We start from the raw sequence: 25988 nt of genomic DNA on the forward strand, positions 1-25988 counted from the left end.
TATACGAAAGGTGCCTTGAAAGGTAAATGTATTGGCCTTTGCTTATGGTGTGTTATGTTATCATGAGCTTTAGGCTGTTATAAGGTGAAGAATAATTTACTATTGGATATTCTGTACTGTGGACATTTATGAAATACATCAGTTCTTGATAAGACATTGGTTCCTACTGACAATGATGTTGGCGTTCCACCTAGCAGTGGTGTTGGTGCACACCGCAGCGCTTGCCGCAGCTGCTGGGACTAGTTCTAATGCCGAAAGCGAGTTGTCCCTCACGGCTGTTTCAGGACTCAATCCAGAGGAGACGAGTCGATTTGTTCTGCAGTGTGACGCGACAACAGAAGGCTCCCAAACTGTGGGGATTATCAGAGGCAGTCAACAGGTTTCATGGAACGGCCAGCTGACGTCTGATTTCGTCAGGTCTGGGACCCCGCATCGGTTCACTTTGGCACGCTACGTGCCGAGAGAGGGTAAGACGATAGATCTTCTCACGATCGACACCATATGCGCAACTGACGAAGGAACTTACACGTGTAACATATACGACAAGTCCGATACAGATGTCAGTGCTTCGTCGTACGTAGTCGTGAAGTCGAGCAGTGTGGACATATCTGTTGGAAGGTATGATAGTAGCGACCTTTGTCAGAAGAATGGTAAAGTAACTGCCCTCAATGGCGACAATCCTAACATGGTTTGTTCGTGGAGATCCGAAAGAGCCTCTCTCAGCTGGACGGACGGTAGAACTGGTTTGCCCGTTGCTTCTGTGAAGACCGTGGCACAGGGCGTTTCATCTGCCAAAATCAACCCAGCAGTCACGGACGTTCTGGAAGGAGCAACATTCCAGTGTTCGGCATCTGTTAATGTATGCAGCTCTACTGAGGTCCGTACCTGCACTGTTGGACCCATTACTGTTGCCAACGAACCCAGAATAATCGTATCTTCCGTAAAAACTCATTTCGAGGCTGGGGAAATGGCCACGTTCATCTGCACGATGGTACCGTCCGTAACGAGCAGTTCCCCGGTGGTGAACTGGCACACCGTCCCCCCACTGGGAGCCAACCGGGCGTATTTCTCATCAACGGGTGTGGCACGGATGCGCTTGATGCAGATATCCGAGGAAGATGACGGCATGGTCATTCATTGCACAACGTACGGCAGATACTCCGCAACCGGGGAGTACACGGTAGTCGTATCGTCGAATTTCACGGGAACTAATGCAATATTCGATCCAACAGTGGACACGGTGCAGACAACACCCGGAAGCTTCCCGTGGAATACAACGACAACACCGGGTGGTTTACCGGAGGAGAATACAACATCACCAACGTCCACACAGCCCTTCATCCTGTTCGGCTCGTACCCGATTACTATAGCTATCATCAGCGGTGGCTCAGTCTTTGCAGCTCTTCTCCTTGCCCTCGTTGTCTTTTGCTGCTGCCGTGAACGAAGAAGGCACAAGGCGAAGCCATTGCCACCAAACAATCGACAACTCCGGCTGTCACCGAGCACCTTCGGGAGCGGCACCCCGGAACACAGCGTCCCAGGCGGGGGGACCGACGGCCATTACATGTACGCCACGATCTTCGATCCGGACGAGCAATGGGGAGCGACGCCTGGTTCCACGCCGTCCAGAGCAACGACGGTCAGAGCGGATGAGGTTGCAGGCTACCAGCAACCGAAGGGCGGGGCATCGACATCGACCCCACCCGTGTACTCCCAGGTCGGAGCACCGACCTTCGACTCCACCCCGTTATACCAGGAGACCAGTTTAACCTCGCCTAACAATTCGGCCAAGTACTTTGAAATATCTCCCCCGGATGGTATGGTCGGGAATGCCCTTTACCAATCGTCGGGTGAGTATGTTGATCCCGAGGTAACGAACCAGGCGACGGTGGACAAGGCACTGCCGTCGATCAGAGCGGAGAAACGGCAGGCAGCAAAGAGCAGATACGCCCCCACTAGTCCTAATTCTTCGGGTTATCTTGCAATCGGCGAGGTACCTGACGCAGTTCGCTACGGGAGTTCAAGAGACATGAATGCCAAATCGGCTGTTTATATGGAGATCACCAGTTAAAGTGCCGTGAACTTTTATTTCCAGCTGAACTACCACTTGAAGCAACAATGGCGTTTGAACACTTTTGGTAATTGTCAAAGAACAGTATTCTCACTTGATGTATCCCAACATGATGCATAAAATAACAGGGGTGGATTTCACAAAGAGTTAGGACTAGGCTTAGCTGAGTTTGGACCAGTTACTCGTCCTAACTGAGAACTTTCCACGCAATTTGTATATAATCTCAAAGGACTAGTCCTAAGTTAGGACTTGTCCTAACTTTTTGTGAAATCAACCCCTGATCTGTGAAAATTTGGCCTCAATATTAGTCATCGAATTTGCAAGAGATTTATGAAAGAAAAAAATAAACTTGTTGCATTACTTTGTGTGCTTTCATCAGATGCTTATTATAAAAATGCTTCGGCTTCTGTTATTATTTGAATGAGAAATTAATCTTTCAGAAGGAGCCGTTTCTCGCAACGTTGTTTTTTTTTTTACTACAGTTCAAGTAAGTTCTTATGCTATTACAGGGAAAGGTTGATCAATGCTAGATACACACGTAACACGATGTGGTACTTCTAGATTTGTATAGTATTGTATTTATATTGTAAAGTAATAATTATATTTATGACATACCCTTTAATTCAATTCCATTGCGTGGATGAAACTTAGCCATTTGTCCATTGTTGTTTTGTTATCCCAATGTGAGGACGGATTTGAACCGAAAATTGTGTTTAAATAAGTATTATGTAGTTTCCAGAAAGTTATGCAGACTTCAAGTACTACACACAATGACAATCCGCCATTGACCTTTTTTTATATTAAAAAAAATGATTTTTTTTGGTCAACAGGATTTCAACACTGTTTTATGTCTGTTATTTTGTAGAAACTATACTTTGCATGTTACACGTTGTGTGTGCATTTTCCATGGCAAATGCGATTTTCTTTTCACGTTTTGAAACAGCAGCATCTATCAAAATCGTTCAAAGAAAAACAGATCTTGATAACCTTCGCTCTGGTCGCCATAGTCAGCAGAACGCTGGTTCTAGTCCTACTCAAGCTTGGGTCCCTGGCCTTAGATGTTGTTAGCCTTTTTGTAGAGCCCCGTACCGAAAGTGAATGTATTTTTTTCACGTCTGACGGTCCTTATTAGCTGAAGCCCATGCCAAACCCGTTATTTCGGAAAGAGCCCGCGGTGTCAAGATTTACTTCTCTTCGACAGTTTTTATAGAGCTGCTTAAGCACAATAGAAGATGCTAAGCACAACATCCTGCTCGTTTCTGCTTTGCAGAGAGTTTTTTATACGCAATACTCGGCACAGTTTCAGTTCCATTATGAGATGCTTAAGCACAAAAAGTACCTATAATAACAACACGTTTACCATGACAAGGTTGCTAGCCAAATTAGCATTCCACGTGTATCATTATGATTGGTATCATGCTTCTTGTTGATATTAGCAGAAAGTTTCCTATAGGAAACTTAAGCAAGGTTTGTTGCTAAGAAAATAGCTCTATTGATCGAGCAAAATGAGGATGAGTACGCCAATGTTTGGTTTAAAAGTTGATGTAAAGTATAAACGGATTATATCTCTGTTTATGAGTTGTATTATAGGACGACAGTTTATCTTCAAGAAATGTATCTGCTATGTTGAAATAAATGTCACCAAGAAGAAATATTTGTTAAATATTGTGATGTTGTTTTGCAGCTGTAAGCGCTTCTTGTAAGTTGGGCAAGGATGCGAGGACTCTTTACAGATGGTTAGGGACGAGTTTGGGCTTGCGGGGATCTCCAAATTCGTTATATATAATGACCTATAGAGTCAACTCCCAGTTTTGTTCTGTCTTCTGTCTCCTGTTAATTATAATACTTTAATTATTATTAGCTTGGAATTCTCCACTGATTAGAGGCTGCAAATGTACACACAACCACAGATTCTTTCAAAGGCAATCTGAAAAACCCATATGTTTCGAAAAGTGCTAAGGAAATTTAAACTTGCAATGTTGTCACAAACCGGAATTTTGTAAAAACAGGTATACCAAATTTTTCCCTGAACAGATTCATAAAACACAGTTTAAAAAGTTATCGTACAAATTTGAAGGGGTTGGGGAAGAAGAATTGTTTAAATTGTATTAAAGAAGCCAGCATTGTAAAACCGATTTATGTGCAGTTCTATTCCAATTGTTGTTTGACCTTTCACCGGCCGGAAGGAGGTATCACTCCTCTCGCTAAACACCCGATAGCATGGGAACACATGGAACGTCCAACCCCGAACCCTTATCTAAACCTTGCTGATTGTTCTTTAAGCTTCCGGTTGAATCCGGTGCTGGTCTTACAATCAAGAATGAGCATTATGACAATTGAGATATACTACAGCTATTTGTGTGGAGGATTTGTGTAAAGAAGATTTTGGATTTGGCTTAAAGGAACACGTTGCCTTGGATCGGACGAGTTGGTCTATAAAACCGTTTGTAACCGTTTTTTTATAAAATGCATAATAATGGTTGGAAAGATGTTGTAAAGTAGAATACAATGATCCATACAATATGTGCCTCGAAATTGCGTGGTTTTCCCTTTACTTTGCGAACTAACTCGGTCGGCCATTCATTGGAGTCAGACATTTGACTCCCATAAGTGGCCGACCGTGTTATGAAAACCGTGCAATTTCGAGGCATGTTTGTGTGGATCATTGTATTCTACTTTTACAAGATCTTTCTACCCATATGCATTTTATAACAAACGGTTACAAACGCTTTTTAAAGACCAACTCGACCGATCCAAGGCGACGTGTTCCTTTAAGTCCGAGGTCCTGCGCGCGTATACACAAAGCACGCGCAAACTTGTCGGGGCCGAATCTGGACCCCAAGTCGCGGATTCGAAAAGGAAAACAGAGCGGTGGGTGGCGACCCGCACAACAATTACCGACTTGACTAGTGACTTTTTGTTGCTTCTGCTCTGCATGAATCACATTTCTTTTGGTATGATTATTTCAGTATGGTTAACCTCAACAGGATGCTGAAAGAATAATATGAAAGGCGACTAAATTGTTGCTCTGGTAAGAAAATTACATGTACTGATGCACTAAGCCTACCTTTAATTGTTGCAAAATTGAAAGTGGAAGAAGAAGTTTAGCCTCGTGCGTAATATCCTAACTTTAAAGGCACTGGGCACCTTTGGTAGTTGTTAAAGACCAGTATTCTCACTTGACCCTCATCCCAACAGATGTGTAAAATAACAAACCTGTGAAAATTTGGTCTGAATTGGTCGTTGATTTTGCAAGAGAATAATGACACCCTTGTTGCCTTTTTTTGTGTGCTTTCAGATTGGGCCTCGGGTTGCACAGTCTATACTTGACATCCAAGTGATGTATGAACGATGTGGAAGTGGGTTGTTTTGTATACAAAACTGGGTTATGTTTTGCTGTCTGGATTTCCTGCTTGACAAGCTATATTAAAAGTACAACCACATCGGCACGCGATTTCCATTTCCAATCATGAGTCAGTCAAAGATATTTTTGAAAGAGACACAAAGGCATTATTCATCCGTATGAATCTGGTTCTAGTGGTCATCTCTTTTTACCTCCTAAGGATGTTTTACAATCTCACCTGTAAACAAACCCGGGGTGGATTTCACAAAGGTAGTCCTAACTTAGGACTAGTCCTAACTTAGGACTAGTCCTTGGCAATGCTAAGAGATAGGATTAGTCCTAAGTTAGGATGAGTTACTGGTCCTAACTTAGGACCAGTCCTATCTCTTAGCATTGCTTAGGACTAGTCCTAAGTTAGGACTACCTTTGTGAAATCGACCCTCGAGTAATGTGTGGTTATTTTAAGGCGCTGGACACCTTTTGTAATAAAGTCAAAGTTCTCTATTTTCTCCTGACTCGCGCAATGGATTGAGCCCGATTTTTCACATGTTGATTTAATACATTTAAACACGAACCGCTGTCTTTCAGTTCCACCATGTCTGCATAATATTGTTGTCAAGTGGAATGAAATGAAAAGTACAATGCGTTATCCTATAGTATACAGTATCCCGTAAAGGCTCTTAGAAAGTTGTTCAAATAATTGACGTGCAACATTTACACAATTTGATGAAAGTAATTCCAAAAGTTTTCTTTTCATTTCTTCTTGATTGATGTGCCTTACTCGTAAACACACTTGTGGTAGTTTTTCATTTTTTTTTTTTTTTTTAAATCACAAGTTGCATGGACTATTTGGGTAGGCTTCTGAGATTATTATCACACTTCCTACCCAACACTGCGTGATTGGATCAAGCAGTGTAATTATGCATAATTGGGTAATGTTTATCCAACAAAGGCTCAGCCGCAGATGTAGTTGCTATAGGGACACTGGGGTGCTTCCAGCTGATATTCCCAACCTAATGAGAGATAGACAGGGATGGGTAAGTCTCAACATGATTCCGACCTCGGTCGACTAGAGAGAGAGAGAGAGAGATAGAGTTTATCCAACTATCCTAAAACAACACCCAACGCTGGTCAATTGTTTTACTTGCCCAACCCCAAAATCTACTCAATAGTTTCGCTTCTAGTTCTTTCACGGCCGTTTAAAACAGGCATAGTCGAATTGCCGTGTGATTCGAATCACATGGCAATTCGACCCAAGGTTAAAAGGCGCTAAAAAATACAATTACAGACACTTTAACAGTTATAAATTCGAGGTTTAAAATATTAGGTTACGCGCGCGCGCTTAGATTACGCGCGCGCGGTTAGATTACGCGCGCGCGCTTAGATTACGCGCGCGCGGTTAGATTACGCGCGCGCGCTTAGATTACGCGCGCGCGCTTAGATTACGCGCTGTTTCTATCTATATCTATGAATTGCGTTCCGCGTGATAATCTTGCGCGCGCCCGACACGCGGAAGCCAGCTTGTCATAAACACTGGTCATTATCAAAGGTTTATACACCCCACGTGACGCGCTCTCCACCAATAGGAATAGCAAAACTGTCTGAGGTATTTGTGAATGGAGTTTATCCAGTGTTATTTTGCCCAGCATTTTTAATAGTGTTACATGGACTATTCGGTAGTCGATTTCAGGATGTTTGAAGGACACTGGCAGTCTCATAACGTTGAAATACTACTTGCATCAACAGTATATTTTTTTTTAACAATTCATTTCTCAACCACGGTAGTCTAGTCCGTAAAACACAGCTCTAGAATTGCAAGGGTCGTGGGTTCGAATCCAATCCGAGTAACATGCCTGTGATATTTTTCACAGGGCTCGGGAAAGTACTGAGTATACAGTGCTAACACACATCGGTGTATGGGTAAAAACCAAAATTAATTCATTTCTCAATACTAGTGCTGGTTATTTCAGCACATTTGTTTTTACATCAGATTGTAGGTATATTTTGCACAGAGATTATAAGGATGCACTGTGTGGCTGGCTATTCCGCTGGCTATTTTTTTTTACTCATACCCAATGTGTGCAAGCACTGTATATACTCAATGTCCTTCCCGAGTACTATGAACAAAATCTCATGCATATTACTCAGGTGTGGTTCGAAACCACAACCTTTGTGCCATTAAAAAAGTATATTTTCCACAGAGCTTTGGGAAGTACTGAGTATTACAGTGCTTTACACACACATCGGTGTATGGGTAAAACAAAACGAATATTCTTTGTCCCCGATGCAAAGTTCGTTTATCATCCCACCGTTTGTAGTGAATGGTGGCGCTCTATATGAAGAATAAGGCCTCATAGACCTTTTTGCAAATACTGGGGTGGCGCGTAAAGCTTGGAATTAGGTGCATTCATGAATATAGAATATAATGTGATCTGTCTGGTGATCACATTTGATCCATATCTATCCAACAATGCACCTCATTCAACAGTCTGCGCTTGCGCAATGGTATCGAAAAGGTGTATGGACGCACGCTGTAATATATTGGCTTACATAAACCGGTGTGGCATGAAATTCCGTCATCCGAAGATAATATCCCCAAACAAGGCGAATTGTGTACAAAATCCTTCTCCACCAGCCATGCTAATTTCTCATAGTGGGTGACAGTTATTCCTGGAGACAGAAACTGTATAGTGACAGCAAACACCAAGACAAGCATATAATAGAATACCCCCCCCCCCCAAAAAAAAAACAAAAAAAAAAACACTTATCGACGGAGATAACACGCACTTATTGACTATTAACTAGGCTAAATTTGGAGCCAAAGTCTGCGATTCCACTTTGAGGTGTTGACAGATGCCCCAGTACAGGATAAACTGAAATAGCAGCCAGTGGCAGATGAAAAACCCATCGGTCGGTGACAGCTGTCACAGTGGTGACTTGTTCGAGGGTTTTAAAGGCAGTGGACACTATTGGTATTACTCAAATTAATTATTAGCATAAAACCTCACTTGGTATAACGAGTAATGGGGAGAGGTTGATAGTATAAAACCTTGTGAGAAACGGCTCCCTTTGCAATGAAGTAGTTTTCGAGAAAGAAGCACTTTTCCACGAATTTGATTTCGCGACCTCAGATTTAGAATTATTTTGAAGTCTCGAAATCAAGCATCTGAAAGCACACAACTTCGTGTGGCAAGGCTGTTTTTTCCAAGTTATTATCTCGCAACTTCGACGACCAATTGAGCTCAAATTTTCATAGGTTTGTTATTTTATGCATATGTTGAGATTTACCAACTGTGAAGGCTGGTCCTTGACAATTACTAATAGTGTCCAGTGTCTTTAAATAAAATTGTGTGTGAAAAAAAGAAGAAAAAAGAAGAAAAAAAAAACCCGAATATATAAAAAGTACTCAATAAATTAATTATGCCGATTTGAATGATATATTATTATTATTGATGTTTTATTGTCACTTGCAAAAATATAAAATTCTACAGTGAAATGCGTCTTGGTTTTGCGTGTCTAAAAATATGTTATACAAAAATACACAATAAACAAGCGAAATATACCACTTACAAAAAAAATTGCAGTAATAAGCACACCTTTTATTCATAAGTATGAAACAAAAGTAAATTAATCAAATACAAATGAAAATAGAGTATAAAATATAAATAAAACTAAACTAAAAGGGATTTACACTGCAATAAAAAGCAATACAGTGCAGTTTTGCAAGAAATTGTTATATAGCCTTTGAATAATAAATACATAACAGAATAACAAACAGAATAGAACTGAACTGAACCAAACGACAGTTATGCTCTTCGTTTCAATTTAATGGTACATTATTTTGGTTGAGACTTTTCAGAAAAGGTCGAAAATGATAAAATTCCAGAAGCCTTTTGACTATATTTATAAATATCATACAGAGCTCACGCACGAAAACCGGTGAATAATTTGCAGATAAAAGGAAAGGAATTTTAGTGTGATACGGATTGACTGATTGCTCATTGGTTTTGCTCAAAGGTTATTGGTAATTGGTGATTGGTGATTGGTGATTGGTGATTGGTGATTGGGAGTTGGTAATTGGTCATTGCTCATTGGTCACTGGTCATGCTATAAAACCGGCATGCGTCTCCTTGTCGATACACAAACCTGTTGGTTTCCATCGTATATTCGTTGATGTGCCAGCCCATATTTCTGCAATCTTTGACACCGGGGTGTAGGCTAAAGTGTGTATTTGTTTTCCAACTTCTACCAAGAAGGACTTGGTGAATGTGATAATGCGTTTGTACTGGTACGCAATTATTGCAGCCAGTGTTCTGGTTCTGGTCCAAGGAACGCCTGGCAACGGTAAGCGCAGGAAACCTCACACTTTTGCCGTGTTACAAAGTCAAATGATCTTTGGACTGCAAAAGTGTTGCATTTAAACGAGTCAATGACAATCGTCTATTTAAAAAATTTTTTTTTTCAAAATCTCAAAACTCAAATGACAACGCGGGAAACATATTTTTAAAAGCAGTGGACAACTATTGGTAATTACTCAACATAATTATTAGCATAAGACCTTTCTTGATTACGAGTAATGGGGAGAGTTTGATAGTATAAAACATTGTGAGAAACAGCTCCCTCTGAAGTGACGTAGGTTTCGAGAAAGAAGTAATTTTTCACGAATTTGATTTCGAGACCTCAGATTTACAATTTGAGGTCTCGAAATCAAGCATCTAAAAGCACACAACTTCGTGTGACCATAGTGCGACAAGGGTGTTTTTTCTTTCATTAATATCTCGCAACTTCGACGACCGATTGAGCTCAAATTTTCACAGGTTTGTTATTTTATGCATATGCTGAGATACATCAACTGTGAGGGCTAGTCTTTGACAATTACCAGTAGTGTCCAATCCAATGTCTTTAAAAGAGTCGTGTGTCATGGTGGCCGTTCGAGCAATATGATGCATTCTTGGCAACGAAAGGGCTGATAATTATTCTGCTGGACTATGCAATATTTGTTTCTCTCACTTATAGGCACTGGGCACCTTCGATGGTTGTCAAACACCAGTCTTCTTACTTGGTGTATCTCAACATATGCATAACATATCAAACCTGTAAAAATTTGAACTCGATTGGTCGTCGAAGTTGCGAGAGAATAATGGAAGAAAAGCAATACTCTTGTCGCACAAGTTGTGTGCTTCAGACGCTTGAATTCGAGACCTCAGCTGAGATCTCGAATTCATTAGTGAGAAATAACTTCTTTCTCAAAAAAACTAACGTTACTTCAGAGGGAACCGTTTCTCTGATGTTTTATACTATCAACAGCTCTCCGTTATTGCTCGTTACCAAAAGTAAGTTTTTAAGCTAACAATTTTTTGAGTAATTACCAATAGCATCCAGTGCCTTAAATAGGAAAGTTAGTGAAAAAATACAACCACGTACACATTAATGGTTTAATTATTTTTCAAGCGTTGGTTTCTACAAATTATTCCTGCGATACAGGAGCAATGGTTCAACATCCTGGTTTATGTCCTGATTGGGATGACCCTGTGTATGACGGCGTATTGCAGGTAGGAAACTGTCCAAATGACTGCCGCAAGTCATTAAACGACTACGACTGCAAGGACACAGAGAGATGCTGCCCAACCCCGTGTAGCGCCTACAGCTGGATGTGCGTGCCTCCCAGTATTAAGGTGATGTTCAAACCGCCACCCTGGGCCAAGACCACTCCGCAACCCCGGCCCGAGACCACTCCGCAACCTCAGCCCATCACTGAAACGACACTGCAACCCACATTTGGTAAGAATAAAACAATAGTCCTACAGTTGTTTGATTTTAGTTTGAAAACTAATTGGGTTACAAATCTCATTTCCTTATTGTGAGATGGCGTCGAGCATCACTTTTGAGTAATTTGGCTGTTGCGCAAAAGTGTGCGTGTGCATTGATTAGAGGCCCTTTTCGAAACCACGGCTTTGGCTTTTGATTCGGCTTCCAGGCTCCGTCCTCTCGTCCGAAGCCCTGAGCGCATACGCAAACAAATGCACAATATTGTCTAAACAACCGCGGGCCGCCCCGCTTGAAGCTAGCCTGAGCCGAATCCTAATCGAAAAGGACCAGAGAAAGAGCGCCTTTCCTACTCATACCAATAGGTGGCGCTTTTATGAGACATTCAACTCAATAATTATAGTCTACTCTGGAAAACTTTTGTTCCCGCCTGTGTGTAAATATTTCCCTCTGAATTGGAGTAAAAATGTTCAAGAAAACCGCTTCTGAAAAACCTTAAAAATTAACCAGCTTATGATGATTGTTACAGCAAAATTTAAGTAAGGGCAATGTGTTTAAAGCCATTGGACCCTTTCAGTAAACAGTATTGTCCAAGGCCCACACTTCGTGTACCACAACTTCTATATAAAATAACAAACCTGTGAAAATTTAGGCTCAATCGGTCATCGGAGTCGGGACAAAATAACGGGAAAACCCACCATTGTTTGCACGCGTTTTCGCCGTGTCATGACATGTGTTTTAAGTAAATCCGTAATTCTCGTTAACGAGAATTGATATCGTTTTGCTGTTTTCTCAAAAAGTAAAGCATTTCATGGAATAATATTATTTCAAGAGAAGTCTTTCACCACTACCTTCTGTAAACCCTGTAAGTTATTTGTAAATCTGTGAACTTTTTTTTTTTTTCTGAACCGAAAGGGTCCAATGGCTTTAAAGGATTTGGGTACTTTTTGTAAATGTCCACATATTTATACGTCAAACTTACACCGTTTGAAGATAATGATAGTAGAAAGCGTATCTTAAAATATTACTTACTGAGGTGCTGTAGTTTTTGAGAAATATTAGTAAAACAATGTCATGAAAATACGTTTTAACATGCTACATTAAATTTCGTCTCATGATCACTGAGACGAAAATTAATTGCATGACATTGTTTTACTCATTTCTTAAAAACTACAGCACCTCAGCAAGTAGTATTTTCAGGGAAGCATAATTATCTTCAAACTATGTAAGTTTAATGTAAATCTGTGGACATTGTGGTTAATTTTTGTCCTACAAAAGGTACATAGCCCTTTAAATGCTGACAACTGTGCATGGTTGTTCACTACTGACCCACTTATAATGGACTGAGCCAAACTTTCCACATATTATGTTTGTTACTTCAATAATATGGTTGATATGTTGGATTCGTTGAATTTATGTTGAAAATAAATCCTTGTGTTTCACATGAAATTGTTCAGTGCCTTGCAAACAGATCCCCCTTCTCTTGAGCCAAACGATTATTTGCAACGACACTATTATGCCCATCACGAATGAAAATGTTCTTTTAGTTATGTTTAGGAGAAAGTGCAATAATTCGTGGATATAGAATGCAAGGGTGACGTCGCAGAAATAAGACTTTTACAAAATGATTCTCTTTGATACAGGATGTCCTCCATTCACTGACCCTGTGTTTGAAAGCATCCTCAGCAATCCTTTGCATTGTCCAGAAAAGTGTCGCATGGAGATACGCAACTATGTAAAGAGGTGGACGCCAAGAGATGTTGCCCCAACCCAAGCAGCGAAGTAAGCTGGATGTGCGTGCCTCCCGTCAGAACAGACCTTTAAGACACTGGGCACCTTTGGTAATTGTCGAAGACCAGTCTTCTCACTTGTTCAACAGTTAGCGCTTGCCCAATGTGTATTTGCAAAAAGGTCTATGATGTCATATCCCTAAAACATCGGCTTAACTCAACGACAACAACAACAAAACAACAACAAATTAACCAGCAACCTCCTTAAAGGATTTGGGTACTTTTTGTAACACAAAACACGATGTCCACAGATTTACATTAAATTTACACCGTTTGACGATAATGATAGTAGAAAGCGTCCTTAAAATATTAGTTGCTGAAAAATGAGTAAAACAATTTCATAAAAATACGTTTTTACATGCTAAAATTTTCGTCTCATTATCACTGAGACGAAAATTATTTTCATGACATTGTTTTACTCATTTCTCAAAAACTACAGCACCTCAGCAAAAAATATTTTCAGGGAAGGTTTCTGCTATCACTATCTTCAAACTGTGTAAGTTTAGTGTAAATTTGAATACATTGTGTTTTTTGTCCTACAAAAAGTGCAAAGACCACACACCATTCAAATACTATTTGAATTTCATAAAAACACTTCATGCCCGAAGCATTATGTAGGCATCTGAAAGCACAAAATGTTGTGTTTTATTCTTTCAATATTCTGTTGCAACTTCGGTGACTAACTTTGAGTGCAAGAAATTGTTCAAGCCGGCGGTTCTTAAATCACCTTTATTGGATTTGATTGGTTAAACTATGGGTAATGTTTTAATCCTGTTTTAAACTTTGTAATAAGAATGCTGGCCTAGAAAATAAACATTACTTCTACATCACATTGTTACAAAGAAGTCAAACTAATCTCCTGTGTCTTATTGATTGTGTGATTACTGAAGGACAGGAGAGAGAGAAAAGGAGAGAGAGAGAAAAGGATGAATTTAATTCGTTTTTGTGTAAACAAAATGAAGTTAACGATCGCAATACGCGGCTGCGGCAACAACACTAGCAAAATGGCGCCCCTCCCCCCCCCCTTACAGCGTATACCTGACGTACAGCGTATACCTGGGGGGGGGGGGGGGCACGGAATCTCCTGCAACACCGGCTGGGCCAGCGTTGGACAGCTCGACAAGAAAGGCGTTGACCAACTCTCCGCACAGCAGCTCAAAACTTGTCTGAAAGAAATTGGAAAGCCGCAACCAGCATGGCGCAGAATTCTACCCACATAGTTTACCCTGCAAGATCCTCCTTCTCGTCGTCTTGTTCGAGGTAAATTAAACGCATCATCTTATTTTAAATTTGCATATCGTGCATGCAGCCCTATCCCATACTGTCTCATTGAAATTCTTGAAAAGGGGAATTTTCAGTATTGTTTTTAGCTGTTCCGACCTACCGTCGGAACAGGTATTGTTTTCGTCGAGATTTTTATTATTTTTATTATTATTATTATTCTTTGTTTCTGCCTAAAACCCATAGCATTTGTACACGTTTTTTTCTTTAAGCCTAATCTCCCAAACCATAATACGAAAGAGTGAGTTTATTATACCAAATTGAAGCTTAGAACATAAACTTCGCTTAAAATGTAAAACAAATGTTAAAATTCCTAATTAATTAACCACGTGACCCTCATTTGCATACTTAATTGGGAAATATTTGTAGCACCATATCTCAAGAAGTACTCGGCCGATTCCTACCCTGCTTGTAGTTAAAGACTCCTTGGGGATTGGAGATTAATTTGGAAAAACCGTGACCTCAAGTTGACCTCTACTTCCGGGTCAACCGGAAGTGGGACCATATCTCAAGTACTATACAACCGATTTTCAAACTTTTTTAAGTTTTAGACCCCTTAGGCGTTATAAACAAACTTTGAAAAACCGTGACCTCAAGTTGACCTCTACTTCCAGGTCAACCGGAAGTGGGACCATATCTCAAGTACTATACAACCGATTTTCAAACTTTTCTCAGTTTTAGACCCCTGAGGCGTTAAAAATAAACTTTGAAAAACCGTGACCTCAAGTTGACCTCTACTTCCGGGTCAACCGGAAGTGGGATCATATCTCAAGTACTATACAACTGATTTTCAAACTTTCTTTAGTTTTAGACCCCTTAGGCGTTATAAATAAAAATTTGAAAAACCGTGACCTCAAGTTGACCTCTACTTCCAGGTCAACCGGAAGTGGGACCATATCTCAAGTACTATACAACCGATTTTCAAACTTTTTTCAGGTTGAGACCCCTTAGGCGTTAAAAATAAACTTTGAAAAACCGTGACCTCAAGTTGACCTCTACATCCGGGTCAACCGGAAGTGGGACCATATCTTAAGTACTATACAACTGATTTTCAAACTTTCTTTAGTTTTAGACCCCTTAGGCGTTATAAATAAACTTTGAAAAACCGTGACCTCAAGTTGACCTCTACTTCCAGGTCAACCGGAAGTGGGACCATATCTCAAGTACTATACAACCGATTTTCAAACTTTTTTCAGTTTTAGACCCCTTAGGCGTTAAAAATAAACTTTGAAAAACCGTGACCTCAAGTTGACCTTTACTTCTGGGTCAACCCAAAGTGTGGCAATATCGATTTTCAAACTGTTCTCAGTTAGAGACTCCTTGGGCATTGGAGATCAGCCTTAGGTTACCATGACCCCATGTCGACCTCTACTTCAGCATTTTCTTCTTTTTTTCAATGATAGACTCCTTGGTCATTTTAGCTCATAATCCAAGCAAAAGAACACGGAACAGCTTTGTGTTTGTTCACAAACACCTAATGTCTAGTTCTTTCCTTGTTTCGCCCAATAATGTGTAACTGTTTTTCTTGCGTATGAGCGTAGCGAAGTAGTATCAACGTTTATTTCGTTGGTCTGAAAATATCCTCCTAGTCGATCATCGCACCTGGCACATTGACAACTCAGGGGGGCGTGTAAAGTGATACGTCCACTATGGGCCATAGCGTGAAAGCCGCTTGGGCGACAGTATCTGAGGACGCCGGTATATTTATTGTACCGGTGCTTTAGCTCCCTCATCGGTAGAGAACTAAGCCAAAAACCGGTAAGAGTTGCCTGAGGTACGAGTAGATCTAGGCCACTGTCTTTTTCCGCAAGGATAAAGACAGATCCCTGCCGCTAGATCCAGTAATTCCATTGGATACAATGATATGATAAAAGTGCAGTGACATAGATGCCCAAACTGTCAAGTCCGCAATAGAATTTGACTGCGTGCCTTTGGGTGCGTTCGACAAGCTTCCCTGGGTCGACCCCGCAGTGCTCACTCGGGTGAGCCCCTGACAAGAGCTAATCGAACGATCACACTCGCCCTCTCGTGGTGACGGCGTGCACCTCAGGTCACCCCCAAGTGACCCACTCCACAAGCAGGGCACTGGGGGCTAACCCGGGTGAGCCCCGTCAAAGCTATTCGAACGTACCGGGGCAGACCGGGGTCGACCCAGGGAAGCTAAACGAACGCACCCTGAATGTGAAATGAGGGTAGGTCAAGGTTAATCTACACGCCGGTTCCTAGGCATGTCTCTGGCGTTATTCACGAGCCTCGAAGTGTGACGCCAGATGTTTATAGGCTAGGGTACGAGTTGACCTGACGGGAGCAATTCGAATTACATGGTACCTGTGTCAACTCGTACCCAAGTCAACTCGGAGACAAGTCAACTCGTGCCAAGTTGAACTCGTACCCAAGTCAACTCGTGCCCAATTCAATTAATCGTACACAAGTCAACTCGTACCCAAGTCAACTCGAACCCAGGTGAACTCGTAATAAGCGAACTCTTACCCGAGTAAACTCTAACCCAAATTAATTCGTACCCAAGTCAACTCGTCCCCAGGTTAACTCATAACAATGTGAACTCGTACCCAAGTCAAGTTGTACCCTTACGTTATATGTATAAGAGATTTTATAAAACGACGTATTACGTCGACACACATTAACGCCAATTTGTTTTGCCAATTTGTTATGTCATGTTTTAGTTTATTTTGTAGCCCAAAGAACCCAACGAAGCTGGGTATCTCTTTAACACTGTAACACTTTCAATAGAAGATTTTCTTTTGACTTCAGTGAGGGCGCTGTGTGCCCTATAAGAACAAGATCCTGAGGTAATACACCGCATCCTGTGTTAACTTTCTTGTGGTACACAACTCCTGTGTAAAGTAGGATTTGAAATTTTACATGATGGAAATACTGTCTCCCGCCTTGAAGGCTGGAGACCACACTGATCGAAACGTCGATTTGAAACACACGGTTCTTTTTAGCAGAACCAACCAGGCTCATGATATTATCATTACATCGTGTTACTGCAATTTATGTGTTAAAGGCAGTGGACACTATTGGTAATTACTCAAAAGAAGTATTAGCATATAAAACATTACTTGGTAACGAGAAATGGGGAGATGTTGATAGTATAATAATTTGTGAGAAAGTCACATATTTTCGAGAAAGAAGTAATTTTCCACACATTTGATTTCGAGACCAAATGTTCACAGGTTTGTTATTTTATGCAAATGTTGAGATAACCAGGTGAGAAAAGACTCGTCTTTGACAATACCAATAGTGTCCAGTGTCTTTGATGTTGCCGTGGTAACTTTCATGTGGTAACAATTTCTGTTGTACAAGTCGTGTAATAATATTGCAAGAATTGATGTTCTTTTGGACCTGTCACTTTTTGTCGCCCCTAAAGGTACCTCAAAATTACTTCCAGAAACACGTATTGTTTCCAAAACATCTGTGCGCTCTAGATTTGCGAAACAACATCCTGTGTTCTACTTTTCGTCAAATTGTGTCAGCCTCCTTTAATTTGAAACAAATTTGATACCTGTGCGCTCTCTAGATTGCGAATAAGAAGTGTGTTCTATAGACTTTCGCCAGATTGTGCTAGCTGTGTCTTCCTTTGATTGTAAACTAATTTGAATGTCTGTACATAGACATATTCATGGTCACTATATTTTTGCGGCATAATAACTGCTGCTGTGAGAAATCAAATCGACCCCGGTATCCTATTATAGTATGGTAAATTATTCAGCAACAATTGGGTCATTCTTCTTCGAATGGTGGACTAGTGCTACTGCTATATTGTTGTTATTTGGTGGTGATATTCCTAGGCAGAATGATTTGCATATGTTTCTTTTTGAGGGTTTTTACAAATGATGGTTTTGTTTCCAGTTTTATTGTTGTTTTGTGGTAATACTCCTTGGCATAATGCTTTGCATAAGTTTATTTTTTAGGAATGTTACTGATGATGGTTTTGTCACAAGTTTTTATCGTGTTTTGTGGCGATATTCATTGGCATATAATGCTTTGCATAAGTTTATTTTTGGCAATACAAAGGAAACCTACTTATCAGAACTTAATAGTAGTATGGAGAGGTCAGACAAGAAGCCTTGCTGCAAGATAATAATAGAAGAAAACTCACCTTTGTTTACATACACGAAATTGCGTGCTTTCAGACGCTTGATTTCGGGACCTCAAAATCTAAATCTGGGTCCCGAAACTAAATTGAAATATTTAAGTGGATTATATAAAAAAAAGAAAACATGATGACTTTCAAAATAAATAAATAAATAAGCAATAATTATTAAATGCTCTAGAAACATCAAGGCGGAATAATGATAAAGAGGACTTCCTTCTGCAGTGGCGCGAGATTACATGCTATTGTTATTAACTAATTTAATTTAATAAATTCATAGATTAAAAAAATAAAATAGTCACTAAACACAATTTTAGTAATATTGTGTCCCATGGCAAATTAAAGACACTGGACACCATTGGTAATTGTCAAAGACCAGTCTTCTCACTTAATAGTGAATCTCATCATATGCATAAACTAACAAACCTGTAAAAATTTGAACTCAATGGTCGTCGAAGCTGCAAGATAATAATAGAAGAAAACTCACCTTTGTTTACATACACGAAATTGCGTGCTTTCAGACGCTTGATTTCGGGACCTCAAAATCTAAATCTGGGTCCCGAAACTAAATTGAAATATTTAAGTGGATTATTATTATTTTGTCTTTCTCGAAAACTACGTTACTTCAGAGGATGTCGTTTCTCACAATGTTTTATGCTATCAACAGCTCCTCGTGGCTCGTTTAAGCTTACAATTATTTTGAGTAGTTACCAAAAGTGTCCACTGCCTTGAAGTGAATACCAGTCATCTCGCCCCCCAGCAAAGTCGCCCACAAGCAAAGTCCCTTGAAGTATAGTTACATTAAAGGCAGTGGACATGCACTATGTAATTTCTCAAAATAATTATCATCATAAAACCTTTCTTGATAACGAGTATTAAATGGGGAGAACAGGTTGAAAGTATAAAACATTGTGAGAAACAGCTCCCTCTGAAGTGACGTAGTTTTCGAGATAGAAGTAATTTTCCATGAATTTGATTTCGAGACCTCAGATTTCGAAATCAAGCATCTGAACGAAAACACACAACTTCGTGTGACCATGGTGCGACAAGGGTGTTTTTTTTCTCATTGATATATCTCACAACTTCGAGACCGATTGAGCTAAAACTTTCACAGATTTGTTATTTTATGCATATGTTGAGATACACCAACTTTGAAGACTAGTCTGTGACAGTTACCAATAGTGTCCAGTGTCGTTAAGCTTCATTCACAATTATTCATTTTAGTTGCAGCTGATGAGTTCAAAGCGCATGCAGGGATACATTGCACCATACCACTGCACTGGATATATGCGGATGAATCTTGATCGGATCATTCTCAGTGATGCGGTTCCAACAAAGACCCACACATCGTGATCATCAGAAAGCCGGTCAGATGTATATACCTATGGATGACAATAATAATACCACTGTATAGAATTCGCAACGGTATTTTAATCACTGCGTCATACAATAGTTTATGTTATAACACCCCTTACAAATATTCTGCCTTTTCATTGGTTTAGAGCGCGTCACATGATATGTCTTAGTTTTACTAGACGGCGGCCGTGTGATAGTGCATCGTTTGCCGTGTGATAGTCCGACGACTATCACACGGGTACAGTACCCAGACGTCTTTCTAACACCTCAAACCCAATCAGTTGTGCATCTGTGTATATGAAACGCGCGTACGAACGTTACGTGTACGAAGATGATAAATAGTATGTTGGGGTGTTACAAAACAAACATTGACTGCTTTAAAACTCCGACTCCCTAGGTGATCCCCGAACCGTTCCACTTCATAGAACGCTCAGGGAATCACCTTGGGAGTCGTAGTTTTAACCATAGCACTCGAAGCAGTCAATTTTAGCCCCTTTTTGCTCAATACGTGTATTTTTTTTATATATTTTTATATTTTTATATAAGGAGCAAAAGTGAACAATAACCCAACAGACATTGACAATTTGAATCAGACTGAAGGAGAACTCTGATGGGCTAATCAATTGGTTCACTGCAGCTCAGATTTACCAGAAAAGAATTAATGTACAAACTTTTGGCAGCCATTTTTCACATACTTACTTATACGAATAATATGTACTAATGCCCTATCGCCCACATTTGATATTATAACACCCCTTACAAAATTCTGCCTTTGCATTGGTGTAGAGCGCGTCACATGATATGTCTTAGTTTTACTAGTTTGCCATGCTATAGTAAAACTATTACATGGCGCGCGCGGTACCAAGACGTCTTTTTACCCACCTCGAACCCGATCAGTAGTGCATCTATGTATCTGAAATGCGCGTACGAAATCTACGTGTACGAGGAAGATTCATAGTCTGTTGGTGGGGTGTTATAAAACAAATATTGACTGATTTTTCATTGTGATATGGTTAAACCTCCGACTCCCTAGGAGCGTTGTATTTTCCCTCGGCTGCGCCTCGAGAAAATAGAACGCTCGGGGAATCGCCTCGGAAGGGTGTAAGTTTAACAATAGCACTAGAAGCAATCAATTTTGTACTCTTCTCAATCCGTATTACTACTCTAGAGTAACAGCATCGTGGATTAATAATGTTTTCTATGTTGGGGGAATGTTTTATTTGTTTTGCTGGAAAGCAAAAAGTAACTGGAGTGTGATGAGATCTCGTGTGAATCTTGTTCAGATTGACGCGGGTCTCAACATGTCTACCAACGAACATAACATTCCAACCTTCAACTGGAGCTGTAGGAACATCTCAGTGACCAACAAAAATAGTCTTTGTGCTTCTTGCGACTTGCATTAAAGGCAGTGGACACTATTGGTAAATACTCAAAATAATTATCATCATAAAACCTTTCTTGATTACGAGTAATGGGGAGAGGTTGATAGTATAAAACATTGTGAGAAACAGCTCCCTCTGATGAAGTGACGTAGATTCCGAGAAAGAAGTAACTTTCCACAAATTACTTTTGGAATTGAGCTCAAATTTTCACAGGTTTGTTATTTTATGCATATGTTGAGATACACCAACTGTGAAGACTAGTCTTTGACAATTACCAATAGTGTCCACTGTCTTTAAAAAGAAAGAAATCATAGCTACCTTTTCATTCTGTCTTTCCATCGTATACATCAAGTTGAGTTCATCATCTCCATACTGTAGATTAAACCAGGTCACGTAGAAGTGTATATAAAAATAATCACCCTGGGTGATTAGGCCGTATATGTCCACAGTTCGATCGAAAGCTACTTGAATCCATGTATCAGTATTTCTCTGCCCACACCAGGAACCTGTGTTAAAGACAGTGGATACTATTGGTAAACTGTCAAAGACCAGTCGTCTCACTTGGTGTGTCTCAACATATGCATAACAAACCAAACATGTGAAAACTAGAGCTCAATTGGTTGTCGAAGTTGCGAGATAGTAATGAAAGAAAAACACTCTTGTGACACGAATGTGTGTGCTTTCAGACGCTTGATTTAGAGACCTCAAAATCTAATTCTCAGAGGTCTCGAAAACAAATTCGTGGAAAATTCTTTCTCGAAAACTACGTTACTTCAGAAGGAGCCGTTTCTCACAATGTTTTAGACTTTCAACAGCTCCACATTATTCGTTACCAAGTAAGGTTTTACGCTAATAATTATTTTGAGTAATTACCAATAGTGTCTACTGCCTCTAAAGTTTTCGTTAATTCTCTTGATGTCAAAAACATCCGCGTCACCCTCATCAGGTGACTACATAATTAACCAACTATTCTTAACGGAAGCAGAAAGCTTTTAGAAATCACAAACCATTAATTCATAAATAATTCTGGGCACTTAAGGAACACGTTGCCTTGGATCGGTCAAGTTGGTCTTTGAAAAGCGTTTTGTAACCGTTTGTTATAAACGATAATGGGTAGAAAGATGCTGTAAAAGAAGAACACAATGATCTTAACACAATGCCTCGAAATGCGTGGTTTTCTGTTTACCTGGTCGACTAACACGGTCGGCCGTTTGTGGGAGTCAAATATTTGTATCCCATAAATGGCCGACCGTGTATAAAGGAACACCATGCAATTTTGAGTGATACTTGCGTGAATTATTATGTTTTACTTAAAACATCTTTCTATTGAATTTAAAGGAGCATTTCATTACAAATGGTTTCAAACGCTTTTTATAGACCAACTCGTCCGATCCAATGCAACGTGTTCCTTTAAATTCAATTTACATATTTTATTCCCGTACAGTCAAAACCACAACAGTACAGAATTCATGTACAAAGTAATAGCGACAAAGGTAAAAGGTGTAAACAGGACAGTATAAGAAAAGGAGCATAACAGGAGGCCAATTTGACATAAACCTAGCCTTGTGCAAATGCATGGTGTGGAGGATAGGAGTAACCAAATGTGAATAGTAAAATTGCAGGTACAACCATTAGTAAAATCTCTTTCGAAGGAGTGGTGGCTCTGAAAAGAGCCGGTTTGGTCTCGACGTTTCGAACAGTGTACTCTGCTCGTCTTCAGGAGAATGCAGGACTACTGGTGGTGGTTGAGCTTATATGTATGTATGGCTTGAGGGATGCACATTTGGGCGGGAAGGATCAAAGCTTTTCTTGTCCGGTGAACATGGTCGTCAATCAGGGGGGGGGGGGTTGTTGGGGGAAATGTGTGTGTGTGTGTGTGTGTCCCCCCCCCATTTTTTGGAGGGTGGGGACACAATATCAAATGTCTCCCCATCTTTTTGACCACCTTTAACATGAAGCCAAAGTTTGGCCTGTGTTAGACTAAACCTTGTGTCCCACCATGGGCATTAATTCTGGGGCAAAGGATGACACAACTTTTTGAAGGGTGGGTGATACTATGTCAAAAGCCCCCCCACCCCCCCAAAAAAAAAAAAAAATCGTTGACAGATTTGCACCTCCCCCTTGAAAGAGAGGAAGGGACATGTCCCCCACCCCACCCCACACAATTTCCGAAGGGTGGGGGACACAATATCAATATCAAATGTTCCCCGTGTCTTTTGACCACCTTTATCATGAAACCCATGTTTTGCACTGTGTAAAACCAAACCCTGTCCCACCATGGGCATAACCCTGTGGGGAAAAGGTTGAACAAACTTTTTGAAGGGTGTTCCCCCTTAAAATTGCCCATAGTGCATCACAGAGCATCTTTAAATTTAAATTTTTTTTTTTAGCAATCTGCTTAGCAGATTTTTTAGAAATCTTCTTAAGCAGAGCTTTAAGCGGTTTTCAGTATTTATTCTGTGAAATAAATGGTTTTGGTGGTTGACAAACGTTGTACCCGGTATGGTGGCCCTGAAGGAACATTGAACGTATAAATTTACGTAAATATTTACGTGAACCTTAACGATTTCGGGCACAAATCGCGAAAACTTGCGTGAATATTTGCGATTTGGGCATAATATCGTGAATATTTGCGTAGATATTTGCGACTGGTCAGAATTCGCAAATATCGACGTGAATATTGACGTGAATATTTCCGATTTAGGGCGAAATCCATTAATATTTACGTAAATATTCACGTAAATATAAATGTTCAATGTCCCTTTAGGGCCACCATAACATGGCCCTTAATTTTGTGTAACTAATTAGACGGCACGCAAGATGTACTCAATTGTTGCTCTCATCAAGTAAAATAAATGTACTTACTATTGCTGTTTAACCTAGCTAGTTTTGGTCCGTATTTTCCGTAGTCTTCGTTCAAGACGTTCTTTGCAGTAATCTGATGGTCGGCTATGGCGCCGCTTTCCATACCCAGGCGAATGATTTTGCAAACTGGTTACACAAAAGCAATATGAAATTCTATTTACGTTTACGCCTTTTATTTTGTCAAGAAACTGATCGCAGAAGCCACCATCGTACTGGATTTTTCCTAAAGTAAAAATACAACCACGAGCGAGAGAATGCTAATTGGCTGTCACTTTAAAGCCATTGGACACTTTCGGTAAAAAGTATTGTCCAAAGGCCCACACTTCGTGTATCACAACTTATATATAAAATAACAAACCTGTGAAAATTTAGGCTCAATCGGTCATCGGAGTCGGGAGAAAATAACGGGAAAACTCACCACTGTTTCCGCACGTTTCGCCGTGTCATGACATGTGTTTACTATAATCCGTAACTCTCGTTGTCGAGAATTTATAATTGTTTTAATGTTTTCTCAAAAAGTAAAGCATTTCATGGAATAATATTTCAAGAGAAGTCTTTTACAATTACCATCTGTAAACCCTGTAAGTTATTTGTAAATCTGTGAATTTTTTTTTCTGTTCCGAAAGTGTAGTATGGATTTAAAGGAACTGGACACTATTTGTAATTACTCGACATAGTATTAGCATAACAACTTACTTGGTAACGAGCAATGGAGAGCTGTTAATATTTCTAAAACATTGTGAGAAACGGCTCCCTTTTGAAATAGCATAGTTTTTGAGAAAGAGATAAATTCTCACTCGATCAAATAATAAAACATAAGCTGAAGTTGAAGGCTTTTATTATGCATTTGAGAGCGCACAAATTTGTGCAACAAGGGTTTTTTTTTTCGTTCAGTATTATCTCGCAACTTCGACGACCAATTGAGTCAACAATTGGGATACATCAAGTAAGATTATACTGGTCTCTTACAATTACCAAACGTGTCCAGTGCCTGTAAGTTACCATTTGTTTGATTTTTCTATAGGATGAAAAGAATTTGCTGAAATTGTTGTGTAAAAAAAAAAAAAAAAAAATTAGTTTATGTTATCTCACTGTTCACTTGATATGACCGTTCATCCGGACGTACTAAAGTCGAGAAATTTTTTATTTTTTTTACCAACCTGTGATATTGATGAAGTATGTGCATAGTCCATAGTTGCCATCATCATCCATCGTCACACACGTGACATTGATAGTACCTGCCTCGAAGTAGTCACCTGATCTTATCAACTCTCCGTTCCCTCCCCTGCATGTTACTGGGTGGGTCTTTGCATCTTTTATGTCATATGCTACTGTTGTCTCTTTCCACTGAACAGATATACGATCATTGCTGTCGTTGACGAAGCCGTACACAACTTCAGGGCAAGCCAGTTTAGGACCTTTCGTATCAACTGAAAAATAGGGAATGTAGAAGATTGGTTTAAAGGCAGTGGACACTATTGGTAATTACTCAAAATAATTATTGGCATAAAACCTTACTTGGTGACGAGTAATGGGGAGAGGTAGATGGTTTGAGAAACGGCTTCCTCTGAAGTGCCATAGTTTTGGAAAAAGACGTAATTTTCCACGAATTTGATTTCGAGACCTCAGATTTAGAACTTGGGGTCTCGAAATCAACCATCTAAACGCACACAACTTCGTGTGACAAGGGTGTTTTTTTCTTTTATTATTATCTCGCAAGTTCGCTGACCGATTGAGCTCAAATTTTCACAGGTTTGTTATTTTATGCTTATGTTAAGATACACCAACTGTGAAGGCTAGTCTTTGACAATTACCAATAGTGTCCACTGCCTTTAAAGGGGTACGTTTTAATACCTTGGATCGCGGCGGGTTTGTCCATGAAAAGTGTTTGAAACCGTCTGTAATATAATGCATATAGTAAAGTTATGGTCGGTCAAAGGTCGTGGGTCACTGACAAATTCCAAGTTCAAGTACGCCACAAACAGGCTGTTAAAGTATTGGTTTATTTTCTGTGTTG

At 40.0% G+C, this 25988-nt stretch overlaps 2 protein-coding genes across 2 annotated transcripts; both read left to right on the forward strand.

Annotated features, from left to right (window-relative positions):
• Positions 1-2373, forward strand: LOC117296887. Its single transcript, XM_033779991.1, has one exon. The coding sequence runs from the start codon at positions 173-175 to the stop codon at positions 2069-2071; it is 1899 nt and encodes a 632-aa protein (XP_033635882.1). The 5' UTR covers positions 1-172; the 3' UTR covers positions 2072-2373.
• Positions 2374-9566: 7193 nt separating this feature from the next.
• LOC117296972 lies at positions 9567-13143 on the forward strand. The gene is made up of 3 exons (XM_033780074.1): positions 9567-9758; positions 10899-11195; positions 12824-13143. The coding sequence occupies exons 1-3, from the start codon at positions 9689-9691 to the stop codon at positions 12964-12966; spliced, it is 510 nt and encodes a 169-aa protein (XP_033635965.1). The 5' UTR covers positions 9567-9688; the 3' UTR covers positions 12967-13143.
• The last annotated feature ends 12845 nt before the right edge of the window (positions 13144-25988 follow it).

The sequence above is a fragment of the Asterias rubens genome, chromosome 11 (genome assembly GCF_902459465.1).
Source record: "Asterias rubens chromosome 11, eAstRub1.3, whole genome shotgun sequence".
In the NCBI taxonomy this organism is placed as follows: Eukaryota; Metazoa; Echinodermata; class Asteroidea; order Forcipulatida; family Asteriidae; genus Asterias; species Asterias rubens.

Excerpts from the sequence above, each read along its gene's own strand:
- LOC117296887 (XM_033779991.1), top strand. The coding sequence starts at position 173 with ATGATGTTGGCGTTCCACCTAGCAGTGGTGTTGGTGCACACCGCAGCG.
- LOC117296972 (XM_033780074.1), top strand. The coding sequence starts at position 9,689 with ATGCGTTTGTACTGGTACGCAATTATTGCAGCCAGTGTTCTGGTTCTG. Across the intron at positions 9,759-10,898 it reads CCAAGGAACGCCTGGCAACG|GAGCAATGGTTCAACATCCT; the intron begins GTAAGCGCAGGA and ends CCTGCGATACAG. Across the intron at positions 11,196-12,823 it reads GACACTGCAACCCACATTTG|GATGTCCTCCATTCACTGAC; the intron begins GTAAGAATAAAA and ends TCTTTGATACAG.